The sequence below is a fragment of the Tyto alba genome, unplaced genomic scaffold (assembly GCF_018691265.1).
Source record: "Tyto alba isolate M040663 unplaced genomic scaffold, T.alba_DEE_v4.0 Super-Scaffold_5, whole genome shotgun sequence".
Lineage (NCBI taxonomy): Eukaryota > Metazoa > Chordata > Aves > Strigiformes > Tytonidae > Tyto > Tyto alba.
Window position 1 is genome coordinate 21,307,580 of NW_024881326.1, and position 18,804 is coordinate 21,326,383.

At 46.6% G+C, this 18,804-nt stretch overlaps 1 protein-coding gene across 1 annotated transcript in view; it reads right to left on the minus strand.

Annotated features, from left to right (window-relative positions):
- ADGRG4 (adhesion G protein-coupled receptor G4) overlaps window positions 1–946 on the minus strand; it is a 31,036-nt gene extending 30,090 nt beyond the window's left edge. The window contains exon 1 of the mRNA XM_042807554.1: window positions 904–946. Coding sequence (XP_042663488.1) covers window positions 904–946 — 43 coding nt within the window. The remainder of the gene's footprint in view (window positions 1–903) is intronic.
- Window positions 947–18,804: the final 17,858 nt, after the last annotated feature.

Sequence of the window (18,804 nt, forward strand, 5' to 3'; positions counted from 1 at the left end):
GGAGCTTTAGGGGATGCAGAGACGTGGGTGTAGCTACTCAATTACAGCTCAAGCAGTGAGTCATTCATTACAGCACAAGAAAATGCCACAGCCATCTTCAGCCATACTTCCCAGCATCTGCAGGGCCCAAAAGGGCAAGAAGCCGGTTCCCACGGGTTTCTCCAAGAGATGGGACTCCCTGGGGGGTGTACGACTGGCAGAACTGGCACCCGTTCCATGAGTGACCAGAGCAGCCCCTGCGCCCCAGCAGACATGCTGAGAAATCACCCTTTCAGGGGTCAGGCCTTCCAGTGTCTCACAGCAGACAGATTAGGAGCCTCTGGCCAAAGCTGAGAGAAAGTGGGCACATTTGGCAAGACCCAGGCATTAATTCAGTCTTTTTATTACGGAAGCTTTCCTTGGAAAGAGCTCATTTTTCTCCTCGACTACACTGTGCGCTGGAAGTGCCCCCAGTGCTACAGGATGCATTTTAGAAGCATGAATTATCTCAGTGCCCTGCATTGTTCTTGAGGAGAAGCCAAAGAAAGAAATACAAAAAACAACATAAAACTAATTATTGTTTTTCTGGGATTTACAGTGGAGCAAAAGGGTGTTGAGTGTGTTCATGAAGCAGTGTTTGACTCGGCGCCTGAATTACTACCGGGGAATTTGGTTCTGCCAGTAGGCTTGTGCTTTTCCCAGAAGACCACGAAGTGAGTAAATGAACAGCTTTTATTTTACAGTGACCAATGTAAAACTAGAAAAAAACCCATACGGAAATGCACAAAGACACCCAGGAAGGAAAGAAATGAATAATGACAAAAACCAAGAGGCTTTTCACCTCCAACTGTGGACAAGAGCTGTGATGCAACCAAAGCCTGACGCTTCATTCCTTGCCATATTTCCTCGTTTGTACTGACCCACCTGCGGCCCAGACTGAACCAGCATCCCAGGAGAGGGTCTGCATCATGGCCAGACCTGTAGGTCTGCAGGCCAGCATATGTTCAGGGGAAGACAAGGACCCCAGTACCAGTTGCAGTGAGAAGGGAGAGATCCAGAGCACGAATAACTGCTGCTCTGGGGCAGGACAAGAGGAAAGTGGGCTCCTATCCTGATCTACTGTGTGTACACAAACCAGGAAACCAGCAGACATCTCCCGGGCCGGGGGCTGCCCAGGGCGCGCCGGCAGCACCATCCCCGTGGTTAATCCTGAGGGGAATTACTGTACCTGCCAGGAGGAAAAGATGAGCAGCAACCATCAGGATGCAAAGAGCCTTGTCAGAAGAGTGCTGTCCAGGGCCACACATGAACCTCTTCATTCTTTAGGCATGTTCTGAAAGAAAGATATCGGTGAGCCCCCTCTTACCACACACTTGGCTGAGGAATTCAAACCGCTCCGGCGATTTGCTGAAACGGCATTCACAGCACAGGAGCTCAGAAGTCCTCACTCCCCGTGACCCAGCTGAGTCACTAGATCAGTAGTCTCTGTAAAGGTCACAGCTATACAAACCCTCTGGTTTCTAAAAGAGATGAGATTTACACAATTACACTCTGCGTGTTTCGTCCATCTGTCACAACTCTGCAAACCCATTAGCAACTTTCAACCTGCTTCGACAAAAGGAGTCCATGTCTGAAGCGGTGACGTTCCTACAAACGTGGGGAAAACGAGAAGAGAAAGCCCTACCAGTGAGGTTAAGCTGGCTGTGCTGGCCCACAGTTATACCCCACAGACACTTGTGGGATGGGAGACCACAGGGCAGCAGAGGGGGCAAGAGGCACACAGAGAAGCAGGACGCAAGGCTGCTCATGGACAGCGCGGTCAAAAAAAGTATTTGCTCTCACTGCTGCGCCTTTGTCTGCAGACAGACTTTCATCAGTTTAATTAAGCCCTGGGAACATGTAATTGGGGAAGGGCTAGTTCCAGGGTATAAGTGTACACTGAGCACTTAAAGCAAAATCCAAATACGCCACTCTAAATTGGAAGGAATTTTTCCTATTTCGTGCTATAGTTTGACTAAAATTGCTTCAAAGATGACTGTAGTTAAACCAGAGCAACCGAGCGGAGAGCCAGCCTCGCTGCCCGAGAGCCCCGGACTCACTCCTAGCACCCTGCACGCTGCCCCGTGGTGCTCTGCTTTCTCCACTCACTTCACTGGACATCAAAGGCAAGGGCTTATTCTGGGTTTAGGACCACACTGGATTAAATCTTCAGCTACTAATGAGGTATATAAAATGGCTGTAAGGGATGGACTAGATCCTCAGATTGTCTAAACTGGCCAAGCTCCGTTCAGTGGAGTCTCCTGGCTTCACATCAGACGCAGCCCTCGCCTGGGGCTCCCCGCTAAGGGTTACTAACAGTCTGACCGCTGGGAAAATGGAAATTGTCCCTTTGTGTGCAGACATATGAGATAAACATTAGAAAATTATTTAAAACCTGAGCGAATAACAGCTCTCTCCATTTCCTTTTAAAACTGCACTGTACAAAACTTACGAAGTTAGGAAATGTCCCAGTTTTCCATTTACTGCTGTGACAATAAATTTCTTTTCCCAGCCTTCTCCTTTATTACTCCAGCAGTGATTTGCTGACTTTTGCAGTAACATTTAAAGAACAAATCATTATGCTCCCAGCCTGTGGTACCTAAACAGGACTTCTTACATATTTCAGGTGATTCACACTTTCTCCTGAAAACACCATAGTCATTAAAAGGTGCTGCTCAAAAACTCACCTCCCAGTGTAGCATGGAAATCAAGGTAGATTTTTGCTAAGGGCTCCACACTGTTTCTCCTGTCAGATGCCAAAAGACCGATGGAGAGAAACAAGAAGAGAAAATCAGGTGGGATATTATGATGTTTTCAGTCAGTCAGGCAACGAGGAGCAAGTGACTTCTGTTCTGAAACTGCATTTCTTAGGTCCTGGAAAACCTGCTGTGACAACAGATCTCTGCTCCCAACCTTCTCCTTTATTACTCCAGCAATGATTTGTTGACTTTCGCAATAACATTTAAGAAACAAATCATTACACTCCCAGCCTGTGGTACGTCACAGGGTTGTATTAAGTTTTGTGCAGAGCAAAGTCCAGAACATGAAGCATTATAAAGCACTAATTAGAAAGAAACAACTGAACTGAAGAGTTCCCCTTGTTTTTGATTCAAAAGTGACTGCGCTAAGGAATATTAGTTGTCATTTTCCCACAACAGTTGTCTAGCCTCTATTTGTGGTATACAGCACTATAATGTAAAGATCAACCAGTATCTTGCTTTCCTCCTGCAAGGTATTAATCAGTCATTGCCAAATTAAACCAATATTAAATATTGCTTGCTACCGAGAAAGATGTTGTGAGTCAAGACCAAGGAGTGAACAGCACCAGGAAAGGATGGTCCTGGCTGTAGCTTAGCAGGAGGTAAAGTCTTGAATTTTGAGAGTTATCTCTGGAGGGATGAAATGGTTTGCACAGGGCCCTGAGGAGCTTGCTCCCGTCTCCCACAGGAGTGTGATCTTAAATGTTTTGGCAGTGGCTCCCAGCAGTTGAGCTCCCTCACTGGATCTGGTTAGGGACATGAGAGGAACCGGAGAGACCCTGAACCTCCCAAGGCTGCTTAACACTTCAGTTGACCCTGATCCTCCAGACACTCTAGTCTCCAAACAGGATGGAAGTGTCCCTCTCTTCAGCTCTCCTAACTAATCTAGTCATCCGTCTTCACCTTCTTCCTGACAATTCTGTCCCCTCCTCTCAGTTACCCCTCTATAAAGACCTCAGACTTCAGGTTTCTCCCCTGAAGACCACCACAGCACGCCTTTGCCAAACTGCCCCATCTCCAGGAACTCTTCTCCTGCCTTGTCTTCTCACTATGCACCAGCAGAGACCCTCTCACAGCCAAGCAGCCGCGGCCAAGCACGCTCCTGCCACCCGCCAGCCTCGGCCAGCAGGTTTTGTTTTCTTTCTCTCATGGGCAGATCATATTCATGGAAATTGCTGGGCGTGCACTGTTTGTCTCGTCAAATCCATACTGCATAGCCTCTAGTATTCACAATAAAGTCTTGCAGAGAGCCTTTCTTCAAGCATGGGACTGAACAAGACTTCTCAAGGGTGGGTGCTTCAGAAGTCATCTTTTTGTGCCCGTCAACTTTTTGTACCTGTTAAACCAGTATCATGGCATCATGGTATAGAAGGAGTTTTTACTGCAACTCCAGAGCGACTATTGAGAAGGTCTAGCTGTCCCCTTTCTCCACTTTGTCCATTTTCTTCTCTCTGCTTCCCTGTTCTTCAGTTTAGTGGTTTAAATTATTCAACACAAGTTGTTTATCAGCTTTGCTAGAGATTACTGCAAAGGGTCTGGAACACCATGTGAGGGCATCTCCTCTTTAGCACTAGGTGACAGGCAGAGCCTGATCTAATAACCAGCATCCTGCATCCATTCCTGGTCAAAACCTTCCTGGGAAGTTTTAGAAGAGGACACATAGGACTCAGAGCTGAAAACAACCTGTGACTAAGAAGTACAATGAAATGAAGAGCAGCAGAAAATGAAGACAGAACACATTCAGACTTACTAGGGCCATTCAGATAAAAAAAAAATTTTGCTTTACTTTGGATGTGCAAAGATTTTTGCCAGGAGGTTGCTATGGTGACTTTTCAGCTCTCCCAAACCTCCTCATACTGTAATTACATCTCAAAGCCTGTGAGCTCGGAATCTTTGATTCTTTGGAGGAAGAATGTGGGTGGCTGACTCTTCAGGATGTTTTTCAACCAGCCATTTTTATTCTAAAACAAACCAAAAAGATTCATATACTTGTGCCTTTAACAGCTGCTTACAGTTTCCATGAAACCTTCTGGCCTTGCTGGCTGTCATCCTCCCAAGACCTTCTTGAATTATTTTTACCTAAAAGGATCCTTTTTCAGAACATCTCAGACCTGCACAGTGCAACAACGAAGGTTTTTTTAGAGGATGTTTAGTTCCCAGTTGGACTGAGCTTTCTTTATACCACTGGACATTTAAATTTGGTCCCTAAACTAAAATGTGCATAATGGTGGGAGTATTTTTGCATTTTCTCAGCTTTTGTTATTTACTTCAGTTGTTGCCAACTGAGCACTGAAAGCACAGAGGCTGTGCAAATATTGTCCACATTTTCTAGTCGATGGACCTACCCAGTCCTGCCCAGCTCCCCTGAGATAATGCACCATTAAAAAATAGTTAAGGCCCAAAATACATATCCTTTGAATCAGAAACAGTCAGACCACTGTTGTTCAAAATAAACAGTATAACATATTTACCAGCAAAGGGATCCAGTGTTACATTTCAACAAACAATTGTTATTCTTTTCCTTCATAGCAGAAGCATCGGGGCACCTTATATGGGCACACAGCACAGAGCTGCACGGGGCTGCTGGCCGAGCAGAGCGGGGCTGCAGCTGCCCTCTGGACACTGATCTGTAAATAACATGCTTGATCATAAACCATAATCTTGCAAATTTTATTGTAAAATATAAAATCAGTTCACTAAATCAGGGCAGGAAAAGATTAGCAGGGGGGATAATCTTCTCTTTCAGAAACCTTGAAGGATGTAAATATTACAGAGTATTTTCTGAGTCAGCTGACAGCTAGCCCATACAAACTTCTAGGTTACAAATTGGTTTTAATACAGAATTGACTTTTTTCATTCCTTTTCAATTTCAAAGCTAGGAGAAAATCTTTTTGACCATGATTTATTGAATCCTCTAGTAGGTATTTTAGAAACTTGAGTAAAATCCTTATGAACTCGTAGGTGTTCAAGAAATACAACTCAAAGAATACCACCACACCTTCAGATTTACTCCAGTCCTTTGCTACAGGCTGATTCTAGAATGATGTATATTTCACTCTGTCAAAACATCCCAAGCAGGTATTTTTAGAAGGAAAAAAACAATTAAAAATTTTCTACATTCATTTTTTAATTTTAGAATATTTACACTTTTAAAATTCAAATTGAAACAAGGATTTTGAGTGACCCAAAAGAACATGTTCTGAAACACATTCTCCTTTTTCTCTCTTGGTTATGTTTCAACAGGAGAAGTAGTAGAAGGTTTAATGAAATCAAAATCCTGTTCCTCCCCAGAGTAGTTGTCAGTGGTTCCTGAGAGAAACCTAGTGTCAGCGGGCATTTTGCACCTTGCCTATCGCAGTCTGCTGCGCCATCACCTCCCGTCACCCTTCTCCATGGCAGAAGCACTGGGTCAGCTTCTAGAACGTGGTGCCCCACGGGACGACGGCCGCTCCCGCCTTCACCTCCCGCCGTGCCGCAGCTCCGCTCTGTCGGCAGAGCTCCCTGGCCACGGGCTCGGGAAGGTCCGTCTGTGCAGCCCTTGCTGGGCAAAATATGCCCCTCTTGTTTATCCGCCCGCCTCCAGCTCATTGCCGTGCAGTTGCTGTGGTGCTACTACCACTTTGCTCACCCGCTACTACAGCTGGAGCACTGGGCGGAGTGTGCAGCTGCCTACAGGTACTGTCCCATGCAACCACACACGAACAGTATTTCTTCGCTCTTAGCAGCCCTTAATTTTTTCTCCGTGACTGCAAAAGACACAGCTGTAAAAACTGCACCTGGACATCTGGTTTGCAGCTGTTCTTGGTCTTGCTCCACCACTGAAATCCTCCCAGGTCGCCCAGCGTGGGGGATCTCCAGCTGGTGGCCAGGCACTGAGCCCAGGGCTGTTCCTCTCCCCCCGGCCGAGCACCGCTCCAGCCATCTGTGCCAGGGGCATGGCCACAGCACACCGCAGCTCCTGTGAGGCTCCTGAGAGCTCCCTCTCAGCTGGAGTGGCTCAGCCCTGGCCTCTCACCCGTCAAAAATACCGCATCACCCCCAAGGATCAAGCCTCACCAACATTTCTCACAGGAGATAAAGTGGAGAACCTTCGGCACGACCCATGAATCTCTCGGCAGCACCTAGCAGGTGGTTCATCGATCCAATCTGCTACTGCTGTTACAACCACAACACGTAATTACTGGGACGGAAAGTGCTACTTCCATGCAACGCACCTACACTCCGCTCCCTGACTTAATGGCCCCGGAGAGACTGCAGCACGGAGACGGACGCAAATTACAATGTCAATCTCATAACTGATTTCATTAGTAGCGTCGCCTACTAGTCCTCTGGAATTATGGATTATGAAAATTGCCCTGAAAGTAATTTGATGTTATGATGCTTTGGAACAGGACCTTTATGGCTTGAGTGGTTAATATTGTATTAGACTCACGTTGTGGGACATTCAAGTAATGAAAGAGGAAAGAGAAGGAAAGCTGAGGTAGATATGAGCTGTGGCGGGAGCTTAAAAGATTGAGAGCGGTATTTGTAGCAAAACTTGCGTGAAATGAAAAGGCAGATTTTAAAATGACCTGTTTAAACCTGTCTTGTCTCCACAATCTGGTCTCATTAAGGACACCTGGTGGGCTCTGAAAGAGCTAGCTCAGGTGCAGTGGTCTGCACAAGCTGATTTACGACACTTCTGTCTGGAGCGCAGGCCAGACCAGAAGTCCCAAGCACATCCAAAAGACTTGTGTGAGTCCCTAGCAGGGACTCTGATCAAATCCCCCCCACCGCTGTCACAGCAGTCTTCGCCACTGTGAAGTGCTTGACTGCATTCAGCTGCCCTCGACGAAGCCAGCTCTGCCTTAGGGCCCCCCCACCTCCCCCGGAGAAGGGGATGCTCGTGGCCACGCGCACAGATTGGCACCGGGCTTTGGACTCGGTGAGATGGAGGGAATATTCCCCACCTGCCCTTACTTCTTCAATTTTCTCCACTGGAATCTCAATCCCAGGCATCTGCCTACTAGGTGAGAAGAAGAAGCAGTGTTTCTTTCTGTTGCAAAAGAAACTTAATTAAATACATCCCAAGATACTTTTTACCTGCAGAACTCTGTGACTTTAAACTTTAGTTTAGAAAAGCATGAAGAGTGGGTCATTAGAGTTCAGCCTGACTAGACCTCCTACCAGGTGAACACAGCAAAAATATACAACAAATAGCAGAAGGACCTACAGTCGCATACCATAATGGTTATGCAGATAATCCACAAACACAGCTTTTCTTCTTTAAGTATTTGTGACACATAGGAGTAAATATTTCTTATGGATTTTCATTTATGTCTTATTCTGAGCAAATTCTTGTCCTTCCTTTGTGAGAGGTATAATCACGTTACAGTCAGGACAAGGCATGCAAGGTCTTAGTTACACTGGGGTAAAATTTAAAGAACTTATTTAATGACTCTACTAAAGAAGTGACAAACAGCCATTGGCTTCAGTGGAGACCCAGTTTGCCCATGACCCTGGCAGACTGATGCAGGCAGAGCTTTGCAGACCATGGGCTGGGTTGGGGCCGCTGGATGTCACTGTTGCCCCACACAAGTTTTGCTGACTGGCCTTTTCCTGGGCACACAGCAGGTGGCTCATGCAAAGAAAATGCTGTCATTGAAGCAAGAGTAAAAGCAGCATTAGAAGAAGCAAGGTGCCTATTTTCAAAAGCAGCGTTAAGAAGAAAGAGTCGAATTGGAAGAAAGAGGGAGTGAATTTTGCTCAGGGCTCGTTGCTGCTCTCCGAGGGTGGCGTAAGCTCATCTCCTTGGGGTCTGCAGCAGCGTGAGCTCAGAGCCCAGCCGCACGCTCCCACAGCCCTGTAGAAGGTAACATGTGCCAAGCCAACACAGGCTGGAACGAGACAGGGATCGCGTCCCTGTCAGCTACGCGTTACCGCTTAATGTATGAGCTCCAGAGAGTGAAAAGAGTGTTAAGCACGGCTCACAGTACACCGTAATCCATCTGCAGAGCAGGAGAGCTGATCTGCAGCATCAGTTAGTCCTCCACCTCTCCTTCAGCTCCTTTTTAAACATGCTCCTGTCCAGATCCTGGGCACATGGGCAGTGCAGGAACAAAACCAGAAAAACATAACAAAAATACTGTCCAGTGGTTAATGATTTCCACTGCCATTCTCCCACAAGCCAGAAACACCCTCCAGAAGAAAAGTAAGAACCGTAAACTGGGCTCAGATATTTCTTAAAGTTACCTTTAAAGTCATTTGTGTCCAGTGAGACAAAGTCCCTCTTGCACGAGACCACCAAAAGAACAAACCACGGATTTGGCCCTGTGCCTTTAATCTGTGCCAGGTTATACTTTAAATCCCCCCTTCCTTGGTAAAATCTTAGTGATATTCCTGTGAATACGAGGGCGTAATGGTCCTCATCTGCGCCAGACACCACTGTCCGGGCAGGAGTTCAGAAAGGCAGGGACCTCCATAATAGTCTGTAGAAGGAACTTCCAAGTTACGGAGGTCCGATCCTTCTCTTTGACTTTTTCATTCCTGGTAGTTGCGGTTTCAAGGAAAAATTATCCCCCTGCTCTGAATTTTGCATTGGAAACATGCCCTGAACCCCCTCGCTGGCTCTTCCTTCCCATGTGCCACGGGACTTTCCCTCCCACCCTTTTCAGTTCGGTCTGCTCCATCGACTGTGCAGAAGGGCATTCCTGATCAGGGATATTCCCCAACAGGGTTCCTGCCGGGATTTCTAAATTCTCCCACATTTGCAGCTTCCCTCAATACATGTGAATGGAGGAAAACCCTGATCCCAAGTTTCCTGATACATGCACGTACATTGAGAAGTTACCTAAAGGCTGGAAACTTACTGTCCATAACTCAAGGATTACTGCATGGTTATGACACTGCTGGTCAAAAATATGAAAGTTCCAGTTACTCCAAGAGCCACCAAAATTGGGCAGTTTGGTGGAGATAGCAAACTAAATATTTCAGTCAGCTAGGGCCGAAAACAGTCAAAAGCAGTAGGGAAAAATCTTGTGCCATAATAGCCCACAGACATCTGGCTGCATATGTGGAATAGAGTGCCTCACATCAACAGCAGGATTTCCTCTGTAGCCACTGCACCCAGCTGGGGAGTTGGAGCAGCCCGAACTATGTGAACTATTCCGCTAGGAAAGTACAGATGACACAGAAACTCAAGCAGATAAGTGTCATAGCTGAGATTTTTTCCACAGCCTGAATTCAGTGTGTCACATCATCACTGCTTTTCTCATTGCCTGTGGCTGGGGAATTTGTTAAAGTGATAATAACGTTTTCACCAGACGTTTTCACCCTGTAAAAGCTTCGCAGTTAAACGTAACAGGGTGAGATTCATATCTCATGCAAGTGGATATAAATTTCTCCATCTCCTTACGCTAGACCTGGTTGTGCAGTCAGGGACCCAAAGCACAGGGGCTGTTACCAGCTGGCAGGACAGCACACTGTTACATCGGCCTTTGGTTCCCCCACGACGGACTGAGCTGCTACAGGGCAACAGCCCTTTGCTGTAACATGTCCTATGGGCTGTGATTTATTACTAGATTTTGTTTTATTACTAAGCAATGATGGAAGTCTTTTTACTTAGTCTCTTGCTTACCAGAGAAATGCGTTTTGACCATTAATTATGGGTATTAGATGTGAGTGGGAGGAAGAGCTTTTGTTTTCTCTCCGCTCCAGCTAATTAACCACGTGTATCTGGTGAGAAGGAAAAACAGTCATGCAGAGTAGAGCCTGCTAGGTTGAAATACTGCTCTGTGGCCTGCCTTGAAGATGCTGGTGGCTTTGGTGCACCTCTCATGCAGATAGCCTGCACCACACGTACGAACTCTGCCAGCAGATCCCAGTGACTCTCCATTTCACAAGCTGAAAAAACGAGCCATGCCTCTCCTTCCTCACCAGAAATTCCTCCAGGCTGAGGTTGCAAGTGGTCTTCAAAGGGAGAAAAGCAAGATGGTACCCTGCTGTAGGATGAAGGCCAGAGTGGTTGGGTGTTCTTCAGCTGTGTCTCAACCCACTCTCACCATCACGCAGGGAGAAGGGGCCTGGGCTGGTGTCCTGGCTGCCCCAAGGGCTTCCTCCCCCGCCTGCGACGGCCGGACCACGGGCACAACAGCGTTTGCTGAGGGTAGAAATGGGTTTGTCCTGTGGCTCCTGACTCCTGTCCATGCCCGAGGCTGACTGTCTGCACAGGGCAACCTCATGACAATTCAGCGGTTTGATGCAGACCCCTTTATTCTAAGTGCATCCTCATGCCGTCCTGCACTCTGCTCAGAAAATGTTGATTGGGGATTTCATAAGACATCCCTTTAACTCTTTTAATTCCTCTGTAAATAGGCAACTGCCTTTACTTAGCAACTGCCTGACTCATTTCCTCTCTGAGCAATCCTCTGGGTTCACTCTGCAGTACTTCCTCTTCACATTTTCTACATCTTCTGATATTTTTCCTTTTTTAGCTGAGGCAGGCTGTTAAAAATAGCAACAGGATTGCACTGTGTGTTTGTAAAATCAATGCTAACACCCCAGAGGTCTTCTCGAGCCCTTTCTCAGAATCATTCCATTTTCAGTTGTATAATTACTGTTAAGTCTTGAGGCAAGAGAAAGGATGCGTTTTAGTAGTCCCCTCAAAAATTAGAAATGTTTATGAACGTGTAAGCTTTTTCAATATCATTCAGATTTATGTTTTGAAATACTTCTGAAATAATATTGACATTAACAATCTTGCCAGAGTAGGAAAAACAGACTTAAGGGACTAAAGCTTTTTGCTATCTTTGTATTTTCACCAGATGCCTAATGGATATACTGGGGTTTGATGCACTCTTCTACACTAGTTTACATTAATTATAACCTAGAGCTGCCCTAATACAGAGTTAATTTTTTGCTCCAAAGAGATACCAAAATTCCAGTATGTGACAGCCCAAACCCTGTAACTACTCAGTGGAACAAGCCGTGCTGTGCCAATCAGGATAGTTTCAGGAAAAAATAAATAAATAAATAAATAAATAACTCTAGTTTTAGGTAAAGAAGGAGTTTGAGATTTACCAGCTGTGGTAGCATTGCTTTAAGAAAAAGGTAACCCTGGCCCATTTCAGGGCAAGGTCCTGGCTCAGACCAAGGCTTAAATCCGAGACTTCCCTACACGTCCAGTGAAATGTCCTTTCTGAAACCAGAAAAGTCACGCTCGATGGCTAGTGCCACTTGTGCCATTGCCATCCATGCTGACAGAGCCCCGGCCCATGCTGCTCCTGGGTCTAACCCATCCTCTGGGAATGGTCAAGGAAGCGGCTCTTCCAGGAGACCCCACTCAGCCTGTCAGTGCTCTGGCCAGCAATGGGCTGCGGCCAAAAGTGTGTCTGAAACTCCTGGGGCCCAGGAGATGCTTAAACCTAAACTTCAGCCTGGGCTCTGCTGAAGGGATGTACCTTTGCAGCCCCTCAGAACGTTACATCTGCTCTGCTCAGGGCGTTTGGGAGCCGAAGATAGCTTTTAATTGTGCTCTCCTGGCTCACTTCTAATTGAATTTTGCTTTAATGTTTGTACATGAGAAGGAATGATAATTGAAGGGGAGGAGACCCTGCTCTAGTCAGAAGTGTGTATACGCAGCTGATTTATAGCAGGTAATAACTAGGGCCTCACTGGATTGTTCCCATTGGGAAGAGAGGCTGAAAACCAGAGGCAGATATTTACAGTACTGAGTCTTGTTTCCTTGAACTCAGAAGAAGAAACCCAAGCAGAACTTCTCCTATTCACCGTTTCCAAATCAGGGTCATTAGCGTGGCCTACACCCAAGACAGTCTGTCCTCCTGTTATTTCGGGCGATCATTAGATGACTCCTTTTCTCACTGACACACAAACCATCCCGCTTGCCTCAAATCCTCTAGCTTTTACCTTTGCAAGTACAAGCTTTGACACGCAGCCCGTTGCTTTGGCTGGGAAACCAAAGAGAAACATCAACCCTTAGCTGTCATTACAGAGGTAGGCGGTAATTGGTCTTTCTATTCAGTTTCCAAGAGCACAGTGGTGAGCGAACCACCAGCTTTAACCAAGTCTGCAGTTGATGCACCCTCCACCACACAAGAAGCATTCATAATTCCTGATTTATTCTGTTCCGCCACAGCCTGATGGAGATAAATTCCAGATCAGATGCTACACAGCATCCTTCTGTGCTGCATCCTACATTTAGTCTCTCCACACAGGCATGCACCTTATTTCATTTTTAGTGTTAAACGGTGCAGTGCGTTCAAGTGAATGGTTTCTTAAGAGCTCTACTGCATCAAAGGCATTTAAGGAAAATTGTCCCATGAAAGCAAGATGAAATGTGAATGCAGAATACAGCTTTGTGCTTGTACCACTTCTCTCTGGAAACGAGGTGTTTGTCAGAAAAGCAGCAAACAGGCATGAGTAGTACTCTCTTTATTTCTGCAGGTGGCACCAACCATTTAGTTCTGAGACATATTTGTTCTTTTAAAGCTCTTTTGAATATCTACAAGTTGCTCCCTGTGCTATTCTACCAACCCATCCTATAACGCAAGCCTTATACTAGAATGATGCAGAGGCAAAGCAGTAGGGTCTGTTTTGATCCTCATCCCTAGGTGGTGGTGACATTAGCTACATCTCACTCAGGTGATGCAACACTTCCACCAGTTCTGTGTCCCATCTCTCTGCTCTGTGCCAGACCCCACTCCTATCTACAGGATTTATTTTTTTACAGCCTCACAAGCCGCATTTAATTTTTCAGAATCTTATCTTTTTCTTACTTTCAGGCCCTCAGTTCCTCTGCTCTGCTCCTGTGAGTTGATCTCCACAAGAAGTACTCCCTGACGGCGTGCATGGCTGGGATATGTCAGTCAGCTGGTGGAAAAGTCTCATGGTGAAACCTGCTTTGCCACAGCGTCTCCGTCCAGAGCGAGGGGGATCCAAACTTCACGCTGAGGCTAGTTGAGGGGAGGAATGAAGGGCAGAATGATGAAACTGTGCAGCCTTCCCTCTTGGATAGCTATGTAAGACACACATATAGAAGCAGAGAAACCACATTATAAGGATATTTAAAGGCAAGACTCTTGTGCTGCACTGCTGCACAGAGCCTCTTGTAGCTGAATACCCTGCTCAGCTGCACCCCCTCGGTGGCTGTGCAGCACATGGCCTCTCTCCAGCTCTGGGACCCCGGGCACGCAGGCCCAGCTGGTCAGTGCTTCCCCCATCAATCCTTGTGGTCTCTGCGACTGCGGTGGGGACCGAGGTGTGAGGCATAGAGAGCCCCAGCCAGGGGGGAGTCTGGCCAGAAGCCAGTGGCACGAGCGGGTGTGGGATTACAGCTGAGGCAAGCCAACAGCTTGCCGTGCTCAGAGAGGGGCTATCGCTACCCAGGCCCCCAGCCCCAGCCCTGCAGTCCTACCCACGCCTCGCACCAGCCACCCCGCCTGAGGGAAGCTGCACCCTCAGACCCCTTCCCAGGGTCAGTTTTCTCATGATTTGCTTCCGCAGAGAGACTCACTGAAGGGCTGGTACCGCGCACCCAGAGCATCCTTTCCTTTGGGCAGCAGAGGTCTGCACGGCTGGACGCTCAGACCACACCAGTGTCCTGCCCCGTGACAGCTCCAGCTAACCCGCACGCCCACGCCCATTTGCTGAACCAGGGAAAGACCTGGGACCTAAAAGCGGACGCTGGTCAAGAAATATAAACTAAATATCCTTATTCCTAACCACTTGCTGTCACTGTAAAGCTTCAGTTCCACAGTCACGACCCTCAAATTTGCAAACTGTAAGTTCCCCACAGCTAGGCTGGGTGCTCTGAGTTTTTGAGGCTCAGTTGGGGATTATCAATTTTTGTCGGTTACCTTTTTGGGTGCTCCTTCACACAGATGGCCTGACTGGCTGCATTGTGTCAGAACAAGATTGCATTTCACCGCAGCCTTTTGGAGCTGTTACCCTATCCCCAGGCTAACATATCTCCCATACTCACGAGGGAAGCAGAGAGAGACAGCTTAGTGGCCCAAGCCCAAAAATGTTATGACTTATTAATTTAGCAATGCGTTTTACTCACCACTGACAGTACAGGCTGAAGAGCAAAAGGAGGAAGTCAGATTCATCCTTGTCTCCCATGTATCAGAATAAAAGAACATCTGTAGCACTGCACAGTCACGCTCAGAGCAATCATGAGCTCCAGGACTGGACGTTGAAGGAAATCACTGGAAATAGTTGATGCTATACCTGTCCTACCCTCCTCCCAGTCCTGCTCTACAAAGCACTCTGCTGTTTGACTGGACTGTGCATAGGTTCTTGTGCTGCATCCGTCACCTGTTCTACTTGACACCTATTTGTACTGTGCTTGATTTTCTTAGCTGGGCTATCCATGTACTCAAGGTACGTACACAGTGAATTTAGAACAGATGAACATCTTCCTTGATATCCTTGTGTCACTGGCATACAAAGTCCAGAAATATTTCACTTAAGTAGCACTTCTGGCCTGCAGCCAAGTGTGCTGCTGTACACTGAAGCATGTACTTGTTACAGTATGTTATAGAAACATTATAATACTTAAAAGGCAGATCATGTCTTATAATTTCAAAGCACTGTATAACCACTAACTAATTGAGGTTCATGGCATCGCCTTTAAGCAGATAAGGAACTACCACTGAAAAGTAAATAGCAGCCAACACTTACTACCCCGAGGTCTGAACTGCAGTAGTTATTTTTCCAGGTGTGGAACAGCAAAATCGTTTGAGTTTGCTCAGATGCTGCTGTACAGTAATAACTGTCAAATGTCAGTATTTAAACGAAAACTTCAAATGGAAACCCCCCGCCCCCATCCACTCCTCCACCCACCCGCCAGCAAAAGCTGCACAGCTCAAGTGCCACCGTGGCAGGACCTGTCACAGCTTCTTTTCCCACGAGTTACGCAGCCCCGATACCGCCCTGAGTCAGCGGGGTGCGAGCTCTCTGGAAATCATGCCCCCGGGGGAATCCCCCGAGAAAAGACAGGGCTACAGACCTGGGAGGCTGGGCAGGTTGTCGCCCTACTCAGAAGAAGAACCAGTCTTGCTGGTGGAGAGCAAGCACCTCGAGCACAGGCCTACCGAGGCACTGGGTGCTGCTTGCTTTTTCATTTCCTGTAGCAGAGCAAGCTTCAAAGAACCTCTGGGCGAGCCGCCTGCTTTGATTCCAGTGTTAAAACACCTTGAAATTGGGAATCTCGGGTACCAAAGCAGGTGACACATCACCAGAATAAGGCAAAGGAGAATCTTCAGGGCTTTTCTAACTTCTCTCCCTTTTTCTTCTTCACCGGACAAACCATGCAAGCTCGACAACATGCCCGCAGCCGAGTTTATACACATACGGGTATTATCACACTGTGCTCACAGTAATTTATGCTTGGACACTTACCACAGGATTTCAAACCGCTTAGGGCTCACCGCTGTTGACTTGAGCCAGAAACCTTCACACGTGAAAGCAGAAGTCACGGCAAATAAACTAGTAGAAACTCTATTAGCAATTCTACGACTTGTGCTAAAAGCAGTCATACTGAAAGCCAGTAACTCCCAGAAACCAAGAGCCCTTGAGGTTTTTCTTAGCAGGGTAAGAGGGTTGGAGAGCACCAAAACTGGAGAGTTTCCCTTGAAAAACTCACTAGAGTATGTGCTCAATGCTTTTCTGAGGCAGTTTCACTGGTTACTGGGTGTTCAGATGGTTGGCGGCTCTTGGTTCGCTGTCCATGGGAGGGAATTACGGTGGGCACTCCGGAGGGTTCTTCTGGAGTTAGTATCATCTATGTGATCACCCAGCATTGCCAAAAAATGTATCTAAAGCATTCCTACATGCTACTCCTATGTCTCATTTATTTCAGAATGTTAAATGTCTTGCTAGTTTCGCCCTTAGATTTCTAGAAGTAAGAAATCTGGCTGTCCTTGCTGAAAATGTAAATAAAGGCAAAGCTAGAAGATAACAGACTGGACAGAGCGGATTTCTTGGGGGGCTACAATCCTGCATGTTGCTGAATCCATGGCCCACAGCATCGATCTCCTCATCATAATGCATTTACCTATTATTTGACACTCACGGTGCTTTGAAGAACTGAGCCAGTGCTCACTGCAGACAGCTACCCTGCAAGCCTAATTGCAGAGTACCTCAGTGATTACATCAGAGGGGGCTGTAATAACGGTCTGTCTGTGCGTGCAAAGTGGAGCTGGCATACTTTTAGCATCTGCATGATTTGTACCTCTGACTTAGAAAACTCTAGCTACCACAGACAGGCCTCACTTATAACACCTCCACACAGTCCAGCCACCTGTTAAAAAACGATTATTTTATTGTAGCAATTTTGATTAATTAATTTCCTTTTTCATAAATGGAGCACACGTCCTTTTTCTGTGGTGGAAAGCCTACTTCTGTTGCAGCTCACAGCCGTATTTTGAATATGTGTTCTGCTAGGAAGACTCTGCGCTCAGCGATCTCCCCAAAGAGCAAAGCACTCCTTGCTTTATTGCTTCGAAGCTGAAATGGCTTTCTTGAGATGTTAATCTTGAAGACTTCCCAAAACTGACATTAAGTAAAAATTTGAAGCCAAAGGAATCATAGAATGGTTAACTTTTGGGGGAGAGACAGTTAGAAAATGCTCAGGGAAAAAACATCTGGCCTTTCTCTTCCTGCTCCATGCTGCCATTCAGAGCTTTAAGTGAAGAGTTAATCCACACGGGAAAGCAAGAAAACTGCTTATGACAGATGCTCGTGATTTGTTATGGCTGTCCCTGCAATGCAATCCACGGTTTCAAGAATAAATGGCACTGCTGTGATTCTGTAGCAACAACTCACAAAACAACCCTACCAGGCGGGGAAACTGGCCGCAGATGGGCTGATGCTTGTGCTTTCAGGCTCTGGGCTCCAAATCGAGCCGCCTATCACTCCTTCCAGAGTCTGAGGTCCTCAGGAGCACAGATCTCTGCTGGGATAGCTGTCTAAAGGGTCCAAAATTGACTTTTGGGTTAAATTCAGAAAAAAAAAAAAAAAGACCGTAAAAAGAGAGTTTTGTTTGTGTAAAATGAGCAGAAGTCTAACCCTGCATCTCTCGCTCTGTGTGCATGGACGTGTGGGTGCAGGGAGGCAGAGGAAATATGTGAGAGAAGCCATAAAAGCTCCCAGATAATGCCTCTAAAGTATTTCTAAGCCATTGCACAACTAACAATATACAGAGACTTAAATTCAGACACAAGGCATCTATTTTACGTGGACAGAAGAATACTCATGTGGAATACGCTTACAAAGAAGCTTCTTTAGGCAAAACAAACAAACAAACACTAGAGTCATTTATCTCCTCGCCCTCTTTTTGTGCTGGAATACAGGAGCTTCACAGTGCTACAGTCGAAAACTGTGGCAGAGGCCTCCCGCTGGCCCTGACGAGTTCATCTGCAGAATCCCACTTCAGTTTGTTCAGCTGGTCAGGAGTAGAGGGCCCATTTCATGGGAGGACAAGGTAGGGTCTATGGAAAAGCAGCCTGTGAGACCAGGGTCCTTCCAAGCCATGTCAGAAGCCAGTGGGAATTGCCAAAGCAGCAACCCCCAAGCCAGAACAGGAAGGAACACCGTAGAGTCCAGTAACAACTACCCTGCTAAAGCCTCTTCTCTAAATACTTTTCTTACGAAAAGGAATTACTCGATGTTTGCCCAAGCATTATTTCAGTATAAAATTGGTCTTTAAAAACTGATAAAGTAATCCAAGAGATAGACATCTTTCTTGATACTGCTGAATAAGACCCCAAGCCTTTACCCGATATTGACCTTGGTAAGGTTGGATGAATTGAATGGGGAAAGGCAAAGTGAGCAGCAGAATTAACAGATTGTAACTTGCAGACAAGAAATGGAACCACAGCTTCTCAGCACTGTGAATGCAGCCAGCACCTGTCTGTGCCAGACACGCATACAGTCTTTTATTGTGCAGCCCAAACAACACCCATCTCACACCAGGAGCATCTTTGGCCTCTGACAGAGAGGAAAGTAAATTGGACGCAGTCATCCTAAA